General features: G+C 51.1%; 1 protein-coding gene across 1 annotated transcript in view; it reads left to right on the top strand.

The window, feature by feature from the left end:
• Positions 1–22,878, top strand: part of LOC140426708 (probable voltage-dependent R-type calcium channel subunit alpha-1E) — a 1,526,345-nt gene that overhangs the window by 1,099,328 nt on the left and 404,139 nt on the right. The window contains exon 16 of the mRNA XM_072511794.1: positions 16,545–16,676. Coding sequence (XP_072367895.1) covers positions 16,545–16,676 — 132 coding nt within the window. The remainder of the gene's footprint in view (positions 1–16,544; positions 16,677–22,878) is intronic.

Genomic DNA, 22,878 nt, shown 5'->3' with positions numbered 1-22,878 from the left:
ACCAGCTCCTCTCTGATTTCGCACACACTGGAACCAGCTCCTCACTTATTTCACACACACTGGAACCAGCTCCTCTTTGATTTCACACACACTGGGACCAGCTCCTCACTGATTAGACACACACACTGGAACCAGCTCCTCACTGATTAGACACACACACTGGAACCAGCTCCTCACTGATTAGACACACACATTGGAACCAGACCCTCTCTGATTTCACACACACTGGAACCAGCTCCTCACTGATTAGACACACACACTGGAACCGGCTCCTCACTGATTAGACACACATACTGGAACCAGCTCCACATTGATTAGACACACACACTGGAACCAGCTCCTCACTGATTAGACACACACACTGGAACCAGCTCCTCACTGATTAGACACACACACTGGAACCGGCTCCTCACTGATTAGACACACACACTGGAACCAGCTCCTCACTGATTAGACACACACACTGGAACCGGCTCCTCACTGATTAGATACACACACTGGAACCAGCTCTCGCTGATTAGATACACACACTGGAACCAGCTCCTCACTGATTTTCCCACACACACTGGAACCAGCTCCTCACTGATTAGATACACACACTGGAACCAGCTCCTCACTGATTAGATACACACACTGGAACCAGCTCCTCACTGATTTTCCCACACACACTGGAACCAGCTCCTCACTGATTAGATGCACACACTGGAACCAGCTCCTCACTGATTAGATACACACACTGGAACCAGCTCCTCTCTGATTTCACACACACTGGACCAGCTCCTCACTTATTTCATACACACTGGAACCAGCTCCTCACTTATTTCACACACAGTGGAACCAGCTCCTCCCTGATTAGATACACACACTGGAACCAACTTTCGCTGATTAGATACACACACTGGAACCAGCTCCTCCCTGATTAGATACCCACACTGGAACCAGCTCTCGCTGATTAGACACACACACTGGAACCAGCTCCTCACTGATTAGATACACACACTGGAAACAGCTCCTCACTGATTAGACACACACACTGGAACCAGCTCCTCTCTGATTAGACACACACACTGGAACCGGCTCCTCACTGATTAGACACAGACACTGGAACCAGCTCCTCACTGATTTTCCCACACACACTGGAACCAGCTCCTCACTGATTAGAAATACACACTGGAACCAGCTCCTCACTGATTAGACACACACACTGGAATCAGCTCCTCACTGATTAGACACACACACTTTACCCAGCTCCTCACTGATTAGACACACACACTGGAACGAGCTCCTCACTGATTAGACACACACACTGGAACGAGCTCCTCCCTGATTAGATACACACACTGGAACCAGCTCCTCACTGATTAGCCAGACACACTGGAACCGGCTCCTCACTGATTAGACACGCACACTGGAACCAGCTCCTCACTGATTAGACACACACACTGGAACCGGCTCCTCACTGATTAGACACACACACTGGAACCATGTCCTCACTGATTAGACACACACACTGGAACCAGCTCCTCCCTGATTAGATACACACACTGGAACTAGCTCTCGCTGATTAGATACACACACTGGAACCAGCTCCTCGCTGATTAGATACACACACTGGAACCAGCTCTCGCTGATTAGACACACACACTGGAACCAGCTCCTCACTGATTAGATACACACACTGGAACTTGCTCCTCACTGATTAGACACACACACTGGAACCAGCTCCTCTCTGATTAGACACACACACTGGAACCGGCTCCTCGCTGATTAGACACACACACTGGAACCAGCTCCTCTCTGATTTCACACACACTGGAACCAGCTCCTCTCTGATTTCGCACACACTGGAACCAGCTCCTCTCTGATATCACACACACTGGAACCAGCTCCTCTCTGATTTCGCACACACTGGAACCAGCTCCTCACTTATTTCACACACACTGGAACCAGCTCCTCTTTGATTTCACACACACTGGGACCAGCTCCTCACTGATTAGACACACACACTGGAACCAGCTCCTCACTGATTAGACACACACACTGGAACCAGCTCCTCACTGATTAGACACACACATTGGAACCAGACCCTCTCTGATTTCACACACACTGGAACCAGCTCCTCACTGATTAGACACACACACTGGAACCGGCTCCTCACTGATTAGACACACATACTGGAACCAGCTCCACATTGATTGGACACACACACTGGAACCAGCTCCTCACTGATTAGACACACACACTGGAACCAGCTCCTCACTGATTAGACACACACACTGGAACCGGCTCCTCACTGATTAGACACACACACTGGAACCAGCTCCTCACTGATTAGACACACACACTGGAACCGGCTCCTCACTGATTAGATACACACACTGGAACCAGCTCTCGCTGATTAGATACACACACTGGAACCAGCTCCTCACTGATTTTCCCACACACACTGGAACCAGCTCCTCACTGATTAGATACACACACTGGAACCAGCTCCTCACTGATTTTCCCACACACACTGGAACCAGCTCCTCACTGATTAGATGCACACACTGGAACCAGCTCCTCACTGATTAGATACACACACTGGAACCCGCTCCTCTCTGATTTCACACACACTGGACCAGCTCCTCACTTATTTCATACACACTGGAACCAGCTCCTCACTTATTTCACACACAGTGGAACCAGCTCCTCCCTGATTAGATACACACACTGGAACCAACTTTCGCTGATTAGATACACAAACTGGAACCAGCTCCTCCCTGATTAGATACCCACACTGGAACCAGCTCTCGCTGATTAGACACACACACTGGAACCAGCTCCTCACTGATTAGATACACACACTGGAAACAGCTCCTCACTGATTAGACACACACACTGGAACCAGCTCCTCTCTGATTAGACACACACACTGGAACCGGCTCCTCACTGATTAGACACAGACACTGGAACCAGCTCCTCACTGATTTTCCCACACACACTGGAACCAGCTCCTCACTGATTAGAAATACACACTGGAACCAGCTCCTCACTGATTAGACACACACACTGGAATCAGCTCCTCACTGATTAGACACACACACTTTACCCAGCTCCTCACTGATTAGACACACACACTGGAACGAGCTCCTCACTGATTAGACACACACACTGGAACGAGCTCCTCCCTGATTAGATACACACACTGGAACCAGCTCCTCACTGATTAGCCAGACACACTGGAACCGGCTCCTCACTGATTAGACACGCACACTGGAACCAGCTCCTCACTGATTAGACACACACACTGGAACCGGCTCCTCACTGATTAGACACACACACTGGAACCATGTCCTCACTGATTAGACACACACACTGGAACCAGCTCCTCCCTGATTAGATACACACACTGGAACTAGCTCTCGCTGATTAGATACACACACTGGAACCAGCTCCTCGCTGATTAGATACACACACTGGAACCAGCTCTCGCTGATTAGACACACACACTGGAACCAGCTCCTCACTGATTAGATACACACACTGGAACTTGCTCCTCACTGATTAGACACACACACTGGAACCAGCTCCTCTCTGATTAGACACACACACTGGAACCGGCTCCTCGCTGATTAGACACACACACTGGAACCAGCTCCTCTCTGATTAGACACACACACTGGAACCAGCTCCTCACTGAATAGACACACACACTGGAACCAGCTCCTCCCTGATTAGATACACACACTGGAACCAGCTCCTCACTGATTTTCCCACACACACTGGAACCAGCTCCTCACTGATTCGCACCCACACTGGAACCAGCTCCTCAATGATTAGACACACACACTGGAACCAGCTCCTCACTGATTAGACACACACACTGGAACCAGCTCCTCTCTGATTAGACACACACACTGGAACCGGCTCCTCACTGATTCGATACACACACTGGAACCAGCTCCTCACTGATTAGACACACACACTGGAATCAGCTCCTCACTGATTAGACACACACACTGGAACCAGCTCCTCACTGATTAGACACACACACTGGAACCAGCTCCTCTCTGATTAAATACACACACTGGAACCAGCTCCTCCCTGATTAGATACACACATTGGAACCAGCTCCTCACTGATTAGATACACACACTGGAACCAGCTCCTCACTGATTAGACACACACAATGGAACCAGCTCCTCACTGATTAGACACACACACTGGAACCAGCTCCTCACTGATTAGACACACACACTGGAACCAGCTCCTCACTGATTAGATACACACACTGGAAACAGCTCCTCACTGATTAGACACACACACTGGAACCAGCTCCTCTCTGATTAGACACACACACTGGAACCGGCTCCTCACTGATTAGACACAGACACTGGAACCAGCTCCTCACTGATTTTCCCACACACACTGGAACCAGCTCCTCACTGATTAGAAATACACACTGGAACCAGCTCCTCACTGATTAGACACACACACTGGAATCAGCTCCTCACTGATTAGACACACACACTTTACCCAGCTCCTCACTGATTAGACACACACACTGGAACGAGCTCCTCACTGATTAGACACACACACTGGAACGAGCTCCTCCCTGATTAGATACACACACTGGAACCAGCTCCTCACTGATTAGCCAGACACACTGGAACCGGCTCCTCACTGATTAGACACGCACACTGGAACCAGCTCCTCACTGATTAGACACACACACTGGAACCGGCTCCTCACTGATTAGACACACACACTGGAACCATGTCCTCACTGATTAGACACACACACTGGAACCAGCTCCTCCCTGATTAGATACACACACTGGAACTAGCTCTCGCTGATTAGATACACACACTGGAACCAGCTCCTCGCTGATTAGATACACACACTGGAACCAGCTCTCGCTGATTAGACACACACACTGGAACCAGCTCCTCACTGATTAGATACACACACTGGAACTTGCTCCTCACTGATTAGACACACACACTGGAACCAGCTCCTCTCTGATTAGACACACACACTGGAACCGGCTCCTCGCTGATTAGACACACACACTGGAACCAGCTCCTCTCTGATTAGACACACACACTGGAACCAGCTCCTCACTGAATAGACACACACACTGGAACCAGCTCCTCCCTGATTAGATACACACACTGGAACCAGCTCCTCACTGATTTTCCCACACACACTGGAACCAGCTCCTCACTGATTCGCACCCACACTGGAACCAGCTCCTCAATGATTAGACACACACACTGGAACCAGCTCCTCACTGATTAGACACACACACTGGAACCAGCTCCTCTCTGATTAGACACACACACTGGAACCGGCTCCTCACTGATTCGATACACACACTGGAACCAGCTCCTCACTGATTAGACACACACACTGGAATCAGCTCCTCACTGATTAGACACACACACTGGAACCAGCTCCTCACTGATTAGACACACACACTGGAACCAGCTCCTCTCTGATTAAATACACACACTGGAACCAGCTCCTCCCTGATTAGATACACACATTGGAACCAGCTCCTCACTGATTAGATACACACACTGGAACCAGCTCCTCACTGATTAGACACACACAATGGAACCAGCTCCTCACTGATTAGACACACACACTGGAACCAGCTCCTCACTGATTAGACACACACACTGGAACCAGCTCCTCACTGATTAGACACACACACTGGAACCAGCTCCTCACTGATTCGACACACACACTGGAACCAGCTCCTCACTGATTAGACACACACACTGGAACCAGCTCCTCCCTGATTAGACACACACACTGGAACCAGCTCCTCACTGATTAGACACACACACTGGAACCAGCTCCTCACTGATTAGACACACACACTAGAACCAGCTCCTCACTGATTAGATACACACACTGGAACCAGCTACTCTCTGATTTGACACACAGTGGAACCAGCTCCTCACTGATTAGACACACACACTAGAACCAGCTCCTCACTGATTAGACACACACACTGGAACCAGCTCTTCTCTGATTTGACACACACTGGAACCAGCTCCTCACTTATTTCACACACAGTGGTACCAGCTCCTCACTGATTAGACACACGAACTGGAACCAGCTCCTCTCTGATTTCACACACACTGGAACCAGCTCCTCTCTGAGTTCACACACACTGGAACCAGCTCCTCTCTGATTTCGCACACACTGGAACCAGCTCCTCTCTGATATCACACACACTGGAACCAGCTCCTCTCTGATTTCGCACACACTGGAACCAGCTCCTCACTTATTTCACACACACTGGAACCAGCTCCTCTTTGATTTCACACACACTGGAACCAGCTCCTCATTGATTAGACACACACACTGGAACCAGCTCCTCACTGATTAGACACACACACTGGAACCAGCTCCTCACTGATTAGACACACACACTGGAACCGGCTCCTCACTGATTAGACACACACACTGGAACCAGCTCCTCACTGATTAGACACACACACTGGAACCGGCTCCTCACTGATTAGATACACACACTGGAACCAGCTCTCGCTGATTAGATACACACACTGGAACCAGCTCCTCACTGATTTTCCCACACACACTGGAACCAGCTCCTCACTGATTAGATACACACACTGGAACCAGCTCCTCACTGATTTTCCCACACACACTGGAACCAGCTCCTCACTGATTAGATGCACACACTGGAACCAGCTCCTCACTGATTAGATACACACACTGGAACCAGCTCCTCTCTGATTTCACACACACTGGACCAGCTCCTCACTTATTTCATACACACTGGAACCAGCTCCTCACTTATTTCACACACAGTGGAACCAGCTCCTCCCTGATTAGATACACACACTGGAACCAACTTTCGCTGATTAGATACACACACTGGAACCAGCTCCTCACTGATTAGATACCCACACTGGAACCAGCTCTCGCTGATTAGACACACACACTGGAACCAGCTCCTCACTGATTAGATACACACACTGGAAACAGCTCCTCACTGATTAGACACACACACTGGAACCAGCTCCTCTCTGATTAGACACACACACTGGAACCGGCTCCTCACTGATTAGACACAGACACTGGAACCAGCTCCTCTCTGATTAGACACACACACTGGAACCAGCTCCTCACTTATTAGACACACACACTGGAACCAGCTCGTCCCTGATTAGATACACACACTGGAACCAGCTCCTCACTGATTTTCCCACACACACTGGAACCAGCTCCTCACTGATTAGATACACACACTGGAACCAGCTCCTCACTGATTTTCCCACACACACTGGAACCAGCTCCTCCCTGATTAGATACACACACTGGAACCAGCTCCACACTGATTTTCCCACTCACACTGGAACCCCCTCCTCACTGATTAGACACAGACACTGTAACCAGCTCCTCACTGATTAGATGCACACAGGAACCAGCTCCTCACTGATTAGACACACACACTGGAACCAGCTCCTCTCTGATTAGATACACACACTGAAACCAGTTCCTCACTGATTTTCCCACACACACTGGAACCAGCTCCTCGCTGATTAGATGCACACAGGAACCAGCTCCTCACTGATTAGACACACACACTGGAACCAGCTCCTCTCTGATTAGATACACACACTGGAACCAGCTCCTCTCTGATTTCACACACACTGGACCAGCTCCTCACTTATTTGACACACACTGGAACCAGCTCCTCACTTATTTCACACACAGTGGAACCAGCTCCTCATTCATTAGACACACACACTGGAACCAGCTCCTCTCTGATTTCACACACACTGGAACCAGCTCCTCACTGTTTTGACACACACACTGGAACCAGCTCCTCTCTGATTTCACACACACTGGAACCAGCTCCTCTCTGATTTCACACACACTGGAACCAGCTCCTCTCTGATTTCACACACACTGGCACCAGCTCCTCCCTGATTTCACACACACTCGAACCAGCTCGTCACTTATATCTCACACACTGGAACCAGCTCCTCACTCATTTCACACACACTGGAACCAGCTCCTCTCTGATTTCACACACACTCGAACCAGCTCGTCACTTATATCTCACACACTAGAACGAGCTCCTCGCTGATTTCACACACACTGGAACCAGCTCCTCTCTGATTTCACACACACTGGAACCAGCTCCTCTCTGATTTCACACACACTGGAACCAGCTCCTCTTTGATTTCGCACCCACTGGAACCAGCTCCTCACTTATTTCACACACACTGGAACCAGCTCCTCTCTGATTTCACACACACTGGAACCAGCTCCTCACTGATTAGACACACACACTGGAATCAGCTCCTCACTGATTAGACACACACACTGGAACGAGCTCCTCACTGATTAGACACACACACTGGAACCAGCTCCTCACTGATTAGACACACACACTGGAACCGGCTCCTCACTGATTAGGCACACACACTGGAACCAGCTCCTCACTGATTAGACACACACACTGGAACCAGCTCCTCACTGATTAGACACACACACTGGAACCAGCTCCTCACTGATTAGACACACACACTGGAACCGGCTCCTCACTGATTAGACACACACACTCGAACCGGCTCCTCACTGATTAGACACACAAACTGGAACCAGGTCCTCACTGATACGACACACACACTGTAACCTGCTCCTCCCTGATTAGATACACACACTGGAACCAGCTCTCGCTGATTATATACACACACTGGAACCAGCTCCTCGCTGATTAGATACACACACTGGAACCAGCTCTCGCTGATTAGACGCACACACTGGAACCAGCTCCTCACTGATTAGACACACACACTGGAACCTGCTCCTCACTGATTAGACACAAACACTGGAACCAGCTCCTCTCTGATTAGACACACACACTGGAACCGGCTCCTCACTGATTAGACTCACACACTGGAACCAGCTCCTCTCTGATTAGACACACACACTGGAACCAGCTCCTCACTGAATAGACACACACACTGGAACCAGCTCCTCCCTGATTAGATACACACACTGGAACCAGCTCCTCACTGATTTTCCCACACACACTGGAACCAGCTCCTCACTGATTAGATACACAGACTGGAACCAGCTCCATGCTGATTTTCCCACCCACACTGGAACCAGCTCCTCCGTGATTAGATACACACACTGGAACCAACTCCTCACTGATTTTCCCACACACACTGGAATCAGCTCCTCACTGATTAGATACACACACTGGAACCAGCTCCTCACTGATTTTCCCACACACACTGGAACCACCTCCTCACTGATTAGACACAGACACTGGAACCAGCTCCTCACTGATTTTCCCACACACACTGGAACCAGCTCCTCATTGATTAGATGCACACACTGGAACCAGCTCCTCACCTATTAGATGCACACACTGGAACCAGCTCCTCACTGATTAGATGCACACACTGGAACCAGCTCCTCTCTGATTTCGCACACACTGGAACCAGCTCCTCACTTATTTCACACACACTGGAACCAGCTCCTCACTTATTTCACACACACTGGAACCAGCTCCTCACTTATTTCACACACACTGGAACCATCTCCTCTCTGATTTCACACACACTGGAACCCGCTCCTCTCTGATTTCACACACGCTGGTACCAGCTCCTAACTTATTTCACACACACTGGAACCAGCTCCTCACTTATTTCACACACACTGGAACCAGCCCCTCACTTATTTCACACACACTGGAACCAGCTCCTCTCTGATTTCACACACACTTGAACCAGCTCCTCACTGTTTAGACACACACACTGGAACCAGCTCCTCTCTGATTTCACACACACTGGAACCAGCTCCTCACTGATTAGACACACACATACTGGAACCAGCTCCTCTCTGATTAGACACACAGACTGGAACCAGCTCCTCGCTGATTTCACACACACTGGAACCAGCTCCTCACTCATTTCACACACACTGGAACCAGCTCCTCTCTGATTTCACACACACTGGAACCAGCTCCTCTCTGATTTCGCACACACTGGAACCAGCTCCTCTCTGATATCACACACACTGGAACCAGCTCCTCTCTGATTTCGCACACACTGGAACCAGCTCCTCACTTATTTCACACACACTGGAACCAGCTCCTCTTTGATTTCTCACACACTGGAACCAGCTCCTCACTGATTAGACACACACACTGGAACCAGCTCCTCACTGATTAGACACACACACTGGAACCAGCTCCTCACTGATTAGACACACACATTGGAACCAGATCCTCTCTGATTTCACACACACTGGAACCAGCTCCTCACTGATTAGACACACACACTCGAACCGGCTCCTCACTGATTAGACACACACACTGGAACCAGCTCCTCATTGATTAGACACACACACTGGAACCAGCTCTTCACTGATTAGACACACACACTGGAACCAGCTCCTCACTGATTATACACACACACTGGAACCGGCTCCTCACTGATTAGACACACACACTGGAACCAGCTCCTCACTGATTAGACACACACACTGGAACCGGCTCCTCACTGATTAGATACACACACTGGAACCAGCTCTCGCTGATTAGATACACACACTGGAACCAGCTCCACACTGATTTTCCCACTCACACTGGAACCCCCTCCTCACTGATTAGACACAGACACTGTAACCAGCTCCTCACTGATTAGACACACACACTGGAACCGGCTCCTCACTGATTAGACACACACACTGGAACCAGCTCCTCACTGATTAGACACACACACTGGCACCGGCTCCTCACTGATTAGACACACACACTGGAACCAGGTCCTCACTGATTAGACACACACACTGGAACCAGCTCTCGCTGATTAGACATACACACTGGAACCAGCTCCTCACTGATTAGATACACACACTGGAACCAGCTCCTCACTGATTAGACACAAACACTGGAACCAGCTCCTCTCTGATTTGACACACACACAGGAACTGGCTCCTCACTGATTAGACTCACACACTGGAACCAGCTCCTCTCTGATTAGACACACACACTGGAACCAGCTCCTCACTGAATAGACACACACACTGGAACCAGCTCCTCCCTGATTAGATACACACACTGGAACCAGCTCCTCACTGATTTTCCCACACACACTGGAACCAGCTCCTCACTGATTAGACACACGCACTGGAACCAGCTCCTCTCTGATTAGAGACACACACAATGGACCGGCTCCTCACTGATTAGATACACACACTGGAACCAGCTCCTCCCTGATGAGATACACACACTGGAACCAGCTCCTCACTGATTTTCCCACACTCACTGGAACCAGCTCCTCCCTGATGAGATACACACACTGGAACCAGCTCCTCACTGATTTTCCCACACTCACTGGAACCAGCTCCTCACTGATTAGACACAGACACTGGAACCAGCTCCTCCCTGATGAGATACACACACTGGAACCAGCTCCTCACTGATTTTCCCACACTCACTGGAACCAGCTCCTCCCTGATGTGATACACACACTGGAACAAGCTCCTCACTGATTTTCCCACACTCACTGGAACCAGCTCCTCCCTGATTAGATACACACACTGGAACCAGCTCCTCACTGATTTTCCCACACACACTGGAACCAGCACCTCGCTGATTAGATGCACACACTGGAACCAGCTCCTGACTGATTAGACACACACACTGGAACCAACTTTCGCTGATTAGATACACACACTGGAACCAGCTCCTCACTGATTAGATACCCACACTGGAACCAGCTCTCGCTGATTAGACACACACACTGGAACCAGCTCCTCACTGATTAGATACACACACAATGGAACCGGCTCCTCACTGATTAGACATAGACACTGGAACCAGCTCCTCCCTGATGAGATACACACACTGGAACCAGCTCCTCACTGATTTTCCCACACTCACTGGAACCAGCTCCTCCCTGATGAGGTACACACACTGGAACCAGCTCCTCACTGATTTTCCCACACTCACTGGAACCAGCTCCTCACTGATTAGACACAGACACTGGAACCAGCTCCTCCCTGATGAGATACACACACTGGAACCAGCTCCTCACTGATTTTCCCACACTCACTGGAACCAGCTCCTCCCTGATGTGATACACACACTGGAACAAGCTCCTCACTGATTTTCCCACACTCACTGGAACCAGCTCCTCCCTGATTAGATACACACACTGGAACCAGCTCCTCACTGATTTTCCCACACACACTGGAACCAGCTCCTCGCTGATTAGATGCACACACTGGAACCAGCTCCTGACTGATTAGACACACACACTGGAACCAACTTTCGCTGATTAGATACACACACTGGAACCAGCTCCTCACTGATTAGATACCCACACTGGAACCAGCTCTCGCTGATTAGACACACACACTGGAACCAGCTCCTCACTGATTAGATACACACACTGGAAACAGCTCCTCACTGATTAGACACACACACTGGAACCAGCTCCTCTCTGATTAGACACACACACTGGAACCGGCTCCTCACTGATTAGACACAGACACTGGAACCAGCTCCTCTCTGATTAGACACACACACTGGAACCAGCTCCTCACTTATTAGACACACACACTGGAACCAGCTCGTCCCTGATTAGATACACACACTGGAACCAGCTCCTCACTGATTTTCCCACACACACTGGAACCAGCTCCTCACTGATTAGATACACACACTGGAACCAGCTCCTCACTGATTTTCCCACACACACTGGAACCAGCTCCTCCCTGATTAGATACACATACTGGAACCAGCTCCACACTGATTTTCCCACTCACACTGGAACCCCCTCCTCACTGATTAGACAAAGACACTGTAACCAGCTCCTCACTGATTAGACACACACACTGGAACCGGCTCCTCACTGATTAGACACACACACTGGAACCAGCTCCTCACTGATTAGACACACACACTGGCACCGGCTCCTCACTGATTAGACACACACACTGGAACCAGGTCCTCACTGATTAGACACACACACTGGAACCAGCTCTCGCTGATTAGACATACACACTGGAACCAGCTCCTCACTGATTAGATACACACACTGGAACCAGCTCCTCACTGATTAGACACAAACACTGGAACCAGCTCCTCTCTGATTTGACACACACACAGGAACTGGCTCCTCACTGATTAGACTCACACACTGGAACCAGCTCCTCTCTGATTAGACACACACACTGGAACCAGCTCCTCACTGAATAGACACACACACTGGAACCAGCTCCTCCCTGATTAGATACACACACTGGAACCAGCTCCTCACTGATTTTCCCACACACACTGGAACCAGCTCCTCACTGATTAGACACACGCACTGGAACCAGCTCCTCTCTGATTAGAGACACACACAATGGACCGGCTCCTCACTGATTAGATACACACACTGGAACCAGCTCCTCACTGATTAGACACACACAATGGAACCGGCTCCTCACTGATTAGACACAGACACTGGAACCAGCTCCTCCCTGATGAGATACACACACTGGAACCAGCTCCTCACTGATTTTCCCACACTCACTGGAACCAGCTCCTCCCTGATGAGATACACACACTGGAACCAGCTCCTCACTGATTTTCCCACACTCACTGGAACCAGCTCCTCACTTATTAGACACAGACACTGGAACCAGCTCCTCCCTGATGAGATACATACACTGGAACCAGCTCCTCACTGATTTTCCCACACTCACTGGAACCAGCTCCTCCCTGATGTGATACACACACTGGAACAATCTCCTCACTGATTTTCGCACACTCACTGGAACCAGCTCCTCCCTGATTTGATACACACACTGGAACCAGCTCCTCACTGATTTTCCCACACACACTGGAACCGGCTCCTCGCTGATTAGATGCACACACTGGAACCAGCTCCTGACTGATTAGACACACACACTGGAACCAGCTCCTCTCTGATTTCACACACACTGGAACCAGCTCCTCTCTGATTTCACACACACACTGGAACCAGCTCCTCACTGATTAGACAAACACACTGGTACCAGCTCCTCTCTGATTTCACACACACTGGAACCAGCTCCTCTCTGATTTCACACACACTGGAACCAGCTCCTCACTGATTAGACACACGCACACTGGAACCAGCTCCTCTCTGATTAGATACACACACTGGAACCAGCTCCTCACTGATTAGACACACACACTGGAACCAGCTCCTCTCTGATTAGATACACACACTGGAACCAGCTCCTCTCTGATTAGATACACACACTGGAACCAGCTCCTCACTGATTAGACACACACACTGGAACCAGCTCCTCTCTGATTAGACACACACACTGGAACCAGCTCCTCTCTGATTAGATACACACACTGGAAGCAGCTCATCTCTGATTAGATACACACACTGGAACCAGCTCCTCTCTGATTAGATACACACACTGGAACCAGCCCCTCTCTGATTAGATACACACACTGGAACCAGCTCCTCTCTGATTAGATACACACACTGGAACCAGCTCCTCACTGATTAGACACACACACTGGATCCAGCTCCTCTCTGATTTCACCACACTGGAACCAGCTCCTCGCTGATTAGACGCACACACTGGAACCAGCTCCTCACTGATTAGACACACACACTGGAACCAGCTCCTCACTGATTAGATACACACACTGGAACCAGCTCCTCTCTGATTAGATGCACACACTGGAACCAGCTCCTTGCTGATTAGATGCACACACTGGAACCAGCTCCTCACTGATTAGACACACACACTGGAACCAGCTCCTCTCTGATTTCACACACACACTGGAACCAGCTCCTCTCTGATTTCACACACACTGGAACCAGCTCCTCTCTGATTTCACACACACTGGAACCAGCTCCTCTCTGATTTCACACACACACTGGAACCAGCTCCTCACTGATTAGACACACACTCTGGAACCAGCTCCTCACTTATTTCACACACACTGGAACCAGCTCCTCACTTATTTCACACACACTGGAACCAGCTCCTCACTTATTTCACACACTCTGGAACCAGCTCCTCTCTGATTTCACACACACTGGAACCAGCTCCTCACTTATTTCACACACACTGGAACCAGCTCCTCTCTGATTTCACACACACTGGAACCAGCTCCTCACTTATTTCACACACACTGGAACCAGCTCCTCACTTATTTCACACACACTGGAACCAGCTCCTCTCTGATTTCACACACACTGGAACCAGCTCCTCACTTATTTCACACACACTGGAACCAGCTCCTCACTTATTTCACACACACTGGAACCAGCTCCTCACTTATTTCACACACACTGGAACCAGCTCCTCACTTATTTCACACACACTGGAACCAGCTCCTCTCTGATTTCACACACACTGGAACCAGCTCCTCACTTATTTCACACACACTGGAACCAGCTCCTCACTTATTTCACACACACTGGAACCAGCTCCTCACTTATTTCACACACACTGGAACCAGCTCCTCACTGATTAGACACATACACTGGAACCAGCTCCTCTCTGATTTCACACACACTGGAACCAGCTCCTCTCTGATTTCACACACACACTGGAACCAGCTCCTCTCTGATTTCACACACACACTGGAACCAGCTCCTCACTTATTTCACACACACTGGAACCAGCTCCTCTCTGATTTCACACACACTGGAACCAGCTCCTCACTTATTTCACACACACTGGAACCAGCTCCTCTATGATTTCACACACACTGGAACCAGCTCCTCACTTATTTCACACACACTGGAACCAGCTCCTCACTTATTTCACACACACTGGAACCAGCTCCTCACTTATTTCACACACACTGGAACCAGCTCCTCACTTATTTCACACACACTGGAACCAGCTCCTCACTTATTTCACACACACTGGAACCAGCTCCTCTCTGATTTCACACACACTGGAACCAGCTCCTCACTTATTTCACACACACTGGAACCAGCTCCTCTCTGTGGCAGCACGGTAGCCTTGTGGATAGCACAATTGCTTCACAGCTCCAGGGTCCCAGGTTCGATTCCGGCTTGGGTCACTGTCTATGATAGTGCGTGCGTGGGTTTCTTCCGGGTGCTCCGGTTTCCTCCCACAGTCCAAAGATGTGCGGTTTAGGTGGATTGGTCATGATAAATTGCCCTTTGTGTCCAAAATTGCCCTTAGTGTTGGGTGGGGTTACTGGGTTATGGGGATAGGGTGGAGGTGCTGAACTTGGGTAGGGTGCTCTTTCCAAGAGCCGGTGCAGACTCGATGGGCCGAATGGCCTCCTTCTGCACTGTAAATTCTATGATTCTATGATTTCACACACACTGGAACCAGCTCCTCACTTATTTCACACACACTGGAACCAGCTCCTCTCTGATTTCACACATACTGGAACCAATGCCTCACTGGTTCCTCATACACACACATGGATATGGATGGCACAAGCTCGGTATTTCAAGTTATTTCCTATGTTTTGTTCTCTCGTGTTCATGCCTTTTCTTGTTGTTCCCCAGATACTGGGCCTCTCTACGGAATCTGGTAGTTTCCTTAATGAGTTCAATGAAATCCATCATCAGCCTCCTTTTCCTTCTCTTCCTCTTCATCGTTGTGTTCGCTCTGCTGGGAATGCAGCTCTTTGGTGGTCGGTGAGTATCACCCACACCGTTTGTTCATTGATAGCTTAGTTCAGTCTTGCCTCCCTCCTCGCTCCTTTAATTTTAAGATGCCTAGGAGGACATCCAGTTACGGGGATGTGCTGAGCAGATGCAGGAAAGGTGGCTCTCTTCCTGGAAGTTTGAGTTTGGCACTTTTACCCCCCCCCCTCCCTCCCTCCCTCCCCCCCCCCCCCCCCCCCCCCCCACTACCAGCTCACCCCATCCTCCCTCAAGACCACCACAGTATCCGAAAAATGACCGCAAATAATTCTAGGGGCCGAAAAGATGGCAGGGTCGGTAAGAGCCTAGAAAGGAAGGATGGGCTGATGTGAGCACGCAGCGTGGGACTGAGCTGGCTGTACCTGAGCAGGCCGCATTGCCGACAACCCCCGATAAGCGAGCGCAGGAGCTCCTAAACCACAGAGACGCCATCAAACTAGAGATGATGGCAACTGTGAAGGCAGCGTTCGTGAATGCCCTGGCCCCGTTCGAAAGTGCCACTTGAAAAGACGGAGCAACGACTAGAGGCTCAGGAGGCAACTGATGCGTTGGGTGTTCTGGATCACAAACAGGTCACCAACACTGGAAGTGGTGCAACTCTATTTTATTATAAGGTTAACAAAATTAACATACTTGAACTGTGGGTAAATGCAATACCAGCTTCAACTGTTGACCCTTGCCTAGTCCTAACCAGGTGATGCACTCAGCACATGGTGAATGTCTGTGTTGCAGGCGGTGAGCTCTGTGCTGCGAGCTGGCTGCTACTAGAATGAGCGGGAACTCTCCTGTCCCCAGTCTTTATAGTGCGTGTGCTCTCACTGGTGATTGGCTGTGGTGTTGTGTATGCTGATTGGTCCCACTGCATGTCCATCAGTGTGTGTGTGTGTGTTTGCACCATAATATACTGGTGTCTTTTATGACAACAACCACCAGGGTGCTGGAGAAGGCAGCAACTGACCAGAGCGACCAAATTAATAATAATATGATAATAATCGCTTCTTGTCACAAGTCGGCTTCAATGAAGTTACTGTCAAAAGCCCCTAGTCGTCACATTCCGGCACCTGTTCAGGGAGCGTAGTGGGTGCCTGGAACCCGCTGCCGGAGGAGGTGGTGGAAGCAGGGACGATAGTGACATTTAATGGGCATCGTGACAAATACATGAATAGGATGGGAATAGAGGGATACGGACCCCGGAAGTGTAGAAGAATTTAGTTTCGACAGGCAGCATGGTCGGCACGGGCTTGGAGGGCCGAAAGGCCTGTTCCTGTGCTGTACTTTTCTTTGTTCTTCTTTGAGGCCGGTATGGGAATTGAACCCGCGCTGCTGGCATCGTTCTGCATTACAAGCCAGCTGTTTAGCCCACTGGGCTAAACCAGCCCCAGAATTGCCTCATTGGAGACATAGGTGGCAATGTTGGTGGCGATCCAGGCGACGCTGAAAGGGAAGGTGGAGGACCAAGAGAACCGGTTGCGATGCCAGAATTTCCGCATTGTGGGCCTACCAAAGGGTATCAAAGGCACGAGCCCACAGAGTACATGGCCCAGATGATGGGGAAACTGGTCGGGAGGGAGAACCTCCTCAAATCCCCAGAGTTAGACAGAGCCCACAGGTCACTCCGTCCAAGGCCTAAAACAGAGGAGCAGCCCCAGGCCTTCATCGCGAAGCTGCACCAGTACAAAGACAGGGAGAAGATCCTGAACTGGGCAAGGCACACACGGTCCTGTAAGTCGGAGGGACACTCGATCTGTGTGCACCAAGACATTGGGGCAGACCTGGCCAAGCTGTGGTAAACCACTGTTAGTGTAGTATATGTATTGTGGTAAACTGTTACTGTGCTACATGTATTGTGGTAAACCACTGCCTGATGGCTCCACCTCCCCTCCGGCTCAGTATAAAGGTGGCTGACCTCCAGCCCTGCCCCAGTTCAGGATCAGTGGCCGGGAGGCTTTCTGTTTAGCTTATTAAAGCCACATTAACGTTCACTACTCGTCTTGTGTTAATTGATGGTACATCAATTTAATAAGCTAAACTTTTAAGGTGAATTCATCACTCAAGCCTGATCGCCTGGAGCTGGACCCACAAGCAGCCGACACCACTGCAACATTCGAGCACTGGCTAAGCTGCTTCGAAGCTTACCTCGGATCCTCCACCAACAACGTCACCGACCTCCAAAAGTTTCAAATACTCAACGCACGGGTGAGCCCGCAAGTTTTCCTTGTTATCAGAGATGCCCCCTCGTATACGGAGGTGATAATGCTGCTGAAGGGACAGTACGTAAAGGCAGTAAACGAGGTGTACGCCAGGCACCTCCTTTCCACGAGGTGACAATGCCCTGGAGAATCACAAGCCAAATTCCTGCGTGCCTTGCGGGTACTCGGCCGGAACTGTGCTTGCCAGGCGGTATCGGCTGTCCAACACACGGAGCTGCTGATCAGGGATGCCTATGTCACGGGCATTAAATCCAATTACATCCGCCAGCGCTTGCTAGAAGGGGGTACACTCGGCCTCCCAGAGTCAGTGCAGCTCTCAAACCCGCTGGAAGTGGCTTTCCAGAATATGGAGGCCTACACCTCCGGCCACGCGGCACCCTCGTGGACGTCGTGGGTGTCGCCATCATCCGATTTGAGTGCGGCGCAAGCCTGTGCCGCGCAGCAGCCCGCCAATGCCGGAAGCCCAAAATGCGACTTTTGCGGCCAGGGTAAGCTCCCCAGACAACACTGTCCTACACGGAATGCGAGTTGGAACAGGTGTGGGAGAAAGGGCCACTTCGCCAAAGTCTGCCAGGCCCGACCTCTCCCTAAAGTTCCTAGGCCCAGTAGCGCTGCCTGTTGTCTGTCGGGACCGCCCCCATCTGCCGCGCCACCCGCCATGTGTGACTCGTGGGCGTCGCCATCTTCGCCGCCATCTTTGATTCCACCCGCCACGCGCGACCCACGAGGGCCGCCATCTTTGACGCCACCTTCGAAGCCACCCGCCACGTGCGACCCATGGGGGCCGCCATTTTGGAACCACTCCACCGCCTCCCGGGACCCCTGCTCACCTGGTCGTACGCTGGCCATCGCTACCTCCGACTGGCCAACCCACCACCTTCCGAACCTCGCCTCCATCACACTCGACCAGTCTCGATCTCATCATCTCACGAAATCCACGATGATTGTCCAGATCAACGGGCACGAGACGGCCTGCCTCTTCGACTCCGGGAGCACAGACAGCTTCATACACCCAGATACGGTAAGGCGCTGCTCCCTCCCAATTTTACCCGCGACCCAGAAAATCTCCCTAGCTTCCGGATCACATTCCGTAGAAATCCGGGGGGTACTGCGTCTCGACCCTTTCGGTACAAGACGTAGAGTACACTAACTTTAAGCTCTACGTCCTCCCCCAACTCTGCGCTGCCCTATTACTGGGGCTCAACTTTCAGTGCCACCTCCAAAGCATTACCTTAAAGTTCGGTGGACCCCTGCCTCCCCCTCACCGTCTGTAGCCTCGCAACTCTTAAGGTCGCCCCACCCTCGCTCTTCGCTAACCTCACCCCAGACTGTAAGCCCGTCCCCACTATCAGCAGACGATACAGTGCCCGGGACAGGGCCTTTATCAGGTCGTAGGTCCAGCGACTCCTACGAGAGGAGATCATTGAGGCTAGTACCAGCCCCTGGAGAGCCCAAGTGGTGGTCGTCAAGACTGTGGAGAAGCACCGGATGGTCATCGACTACAGTCAGACCATCAACCGGTACACGCAGCTCGATGCGTACCCCCTCCCCCGCATATCTTCTCCACAGTTGACTTGAAGTCCGCGTACCACCAGCTCCCTATCCACCCGGAGGACCACCAATACACCGCCTTCGAGACAGATGGCCACCTCTACCACTTCCTCAGGGTTCCTTCGGTGTCACCAATGGGGTCTCAGTTTTCCAGCGAGAAATGGACCGAATGGTTGACCAGTACGGGCTGCGGGCCACGTTCCCGTACCTAGGTCATGTCACCATCTGCGGCCATGACCAGCAGGACAATGACGCAAACCTCCGGCATTTCCTCCACACCACTAAGCTCCTTAACCTCACATACAATAAGGAGAAATGCATTTTCCGCACAACCCGCCTCGCCATCCTTGGCTACGTTGTGAAAAACGGAGTCCTTTGGCCCGACCCCGACCGCATGCGCCCCCTCCTGGAACTTCCCCTCCTCCACTGCCCCAAGGCCCTGAAGAGATGCCTGGGGTTCTTCTCTTATTATGCCCAGTGGGTCCCCAATTATGTGGACAAGGCCCGTCCACTCATTAAATCCACCATTTTTCCCCTGACGGCTGAGGCCCGCCTGGCCTTCAACCGCATCAAGGCAGATATTGCCAAAGCCGCGATCCACGCTGTGGACAAGTCCATTCCGTTCCAGGTGGAGAGCGATGCGTCGGACTTTGCCCTGGCCGCTACCCTCAACCAGGCGGGCAGGCCCATGGCTTTCTTCTCCCGTACCCTCCATGCCTCCGAGATTCGACACTCCTCCGTCGAAAAGGAAGCCCAAGCCATTGTAGAAGCTGTGCAACATTGGAGGCATTACCTGGCCGGCAGGCGATTCACTCTCCTCACTGACCAACGGTCGGTTGCCTTCATGTTTAACAATACACAGCGGGGCAAAATCAAGAACGACAAGATTCTGAGGTGGAGGATCGAACTCTCCACCTACAACTACGATATCTTGTACCGACCTGGGAAGCTCAATGTGCCCCCAGATGCCCTATCCCGCGGTACATGTGCCAGCGCACAAGTAGACCGACTTCGGGACCTCCAAAATGACCTCTGTCACATGGGGGTCACCTCTCTTTTTCATTTTATCAAGACTCGCAACCTGCCTTACTCCATCGAGGAGGTCAGGAACATGACCAGGGACTGCCAGGTCTGCGCGGAGTGCAAACTGCACTTCTATCGGCCCGACAGAGCACACTTGGTAAAGGACTCCCGCCCCTTTGAGTGCCTCAGCATCGACTTCAAAGGGCCCCTTCCCTCCACTGACCGTAACGTGTAATTCCTCAACGTTGTTGACGAGTACTCACAATTCCCCTTTGCCATCCCATGCCCTGACATGACCTCTGCCACCGTCATCAAGGCCCTGCACAGTCTCTTCACCTTGTTTGTTTTCCCCACCTACATCCATAGCGATCGGGGTTCCTCCTTCATGAACGACGAGTTGTGTCAGTTCCTGCTTAGCAATGGCATCGCCCCAAGCAGGACGACCAGCTACAACCCCTAGGGAAACGGACAGGTGAAGAGGGAGTACGCAATGGTCTGGAAGGCCGTCCTCCTGGCCCTACGGTCTAGAAGTCTCCCAGTCTCCCGCTGGCAGGAGGTCCTTCCCGATGCGCTCCACTCCATCCGGTCGCTCCTGTGCACTGCCACCAATGAGACCCCTCACGAACATATATTTGCCTTCCCTAGGAAGTACACCTCAGGGGTCTCGCTCCCTTCCTGGCTGACAGTCCCAGGGACAGTCCTCCTCCGGAAGCATGCGAGGAGCCATAAATCGGATCCCCTCGTCGAGAAGGTCCTGCTCCTCCATGCCAACTCACAATATGCCTACGTGGCACATCATGATGGGTGGCAGGACACAGTCTCCCTCCGGGATTTGGCACCTGCAGGTTCCTCTGCAACCATCACCACCACCCCGGACCCGACACTGTCTCCCTCCACCACTACCCAGCTACTTCAAGATTTGGCACCCGCAGGCCCACCGGTGACCATCACCACCCCCCTGCCCCTACACCGCCCCTCCCTCCACCGACTCAACTACTGGGAGAAGAGGAAGACAACATGCTCCCGGTCTCGACACCGGTGTCCACACCACAGCCGGGACTGAGGCGATCACGGAGGAAGGTCAAAGCCCCCGACAGACTCGACCTTTAAGTCCACTTCACCCCCTCTGGACTCTTTTTTTAACAGGGGGTGAATGTGGTAAACCACTGTTAGTGTATTATATGCATTGTGGTAAACTGTTACTGTACTACATGTATTGTGGTAAACCACTGCCTGATGGCTCTGCCTTCCCCTCGGGCTCGGTATAAAGGTGACTGACCTCCGGCCCTGCCCCAGTTCGTGATCAGTGGCCAGGAGACTTTCTGTTTAGCTTATTAAAGCCACAGTTTCGTTCACTACTCGTCTTGTGTTAATTAATGGCACATCACAAGCGCCGGGATGAATTCAAC

Source organism: Scyliorhinus torazame, chromosome 7 (genome assembly GCF_047496885.1).
Source record: "Scyliorhinus torazame isolate Kashiwa2021f chromosome 7, sScyTor2.1, whole genome shotgun sequence".
NCBI lineage: Eukaryota > Metazoa > Chordata > Chondrichthyes > Carcharhiniformes > Scyliorhinidae > Scyliorhinus > Scyliorhinus torazame.
The sequence above is the reverse complement of the archived record's forward strand: the minus strand, read 5'-3'. Positions and strand labels throughout refer to the sequence as shown.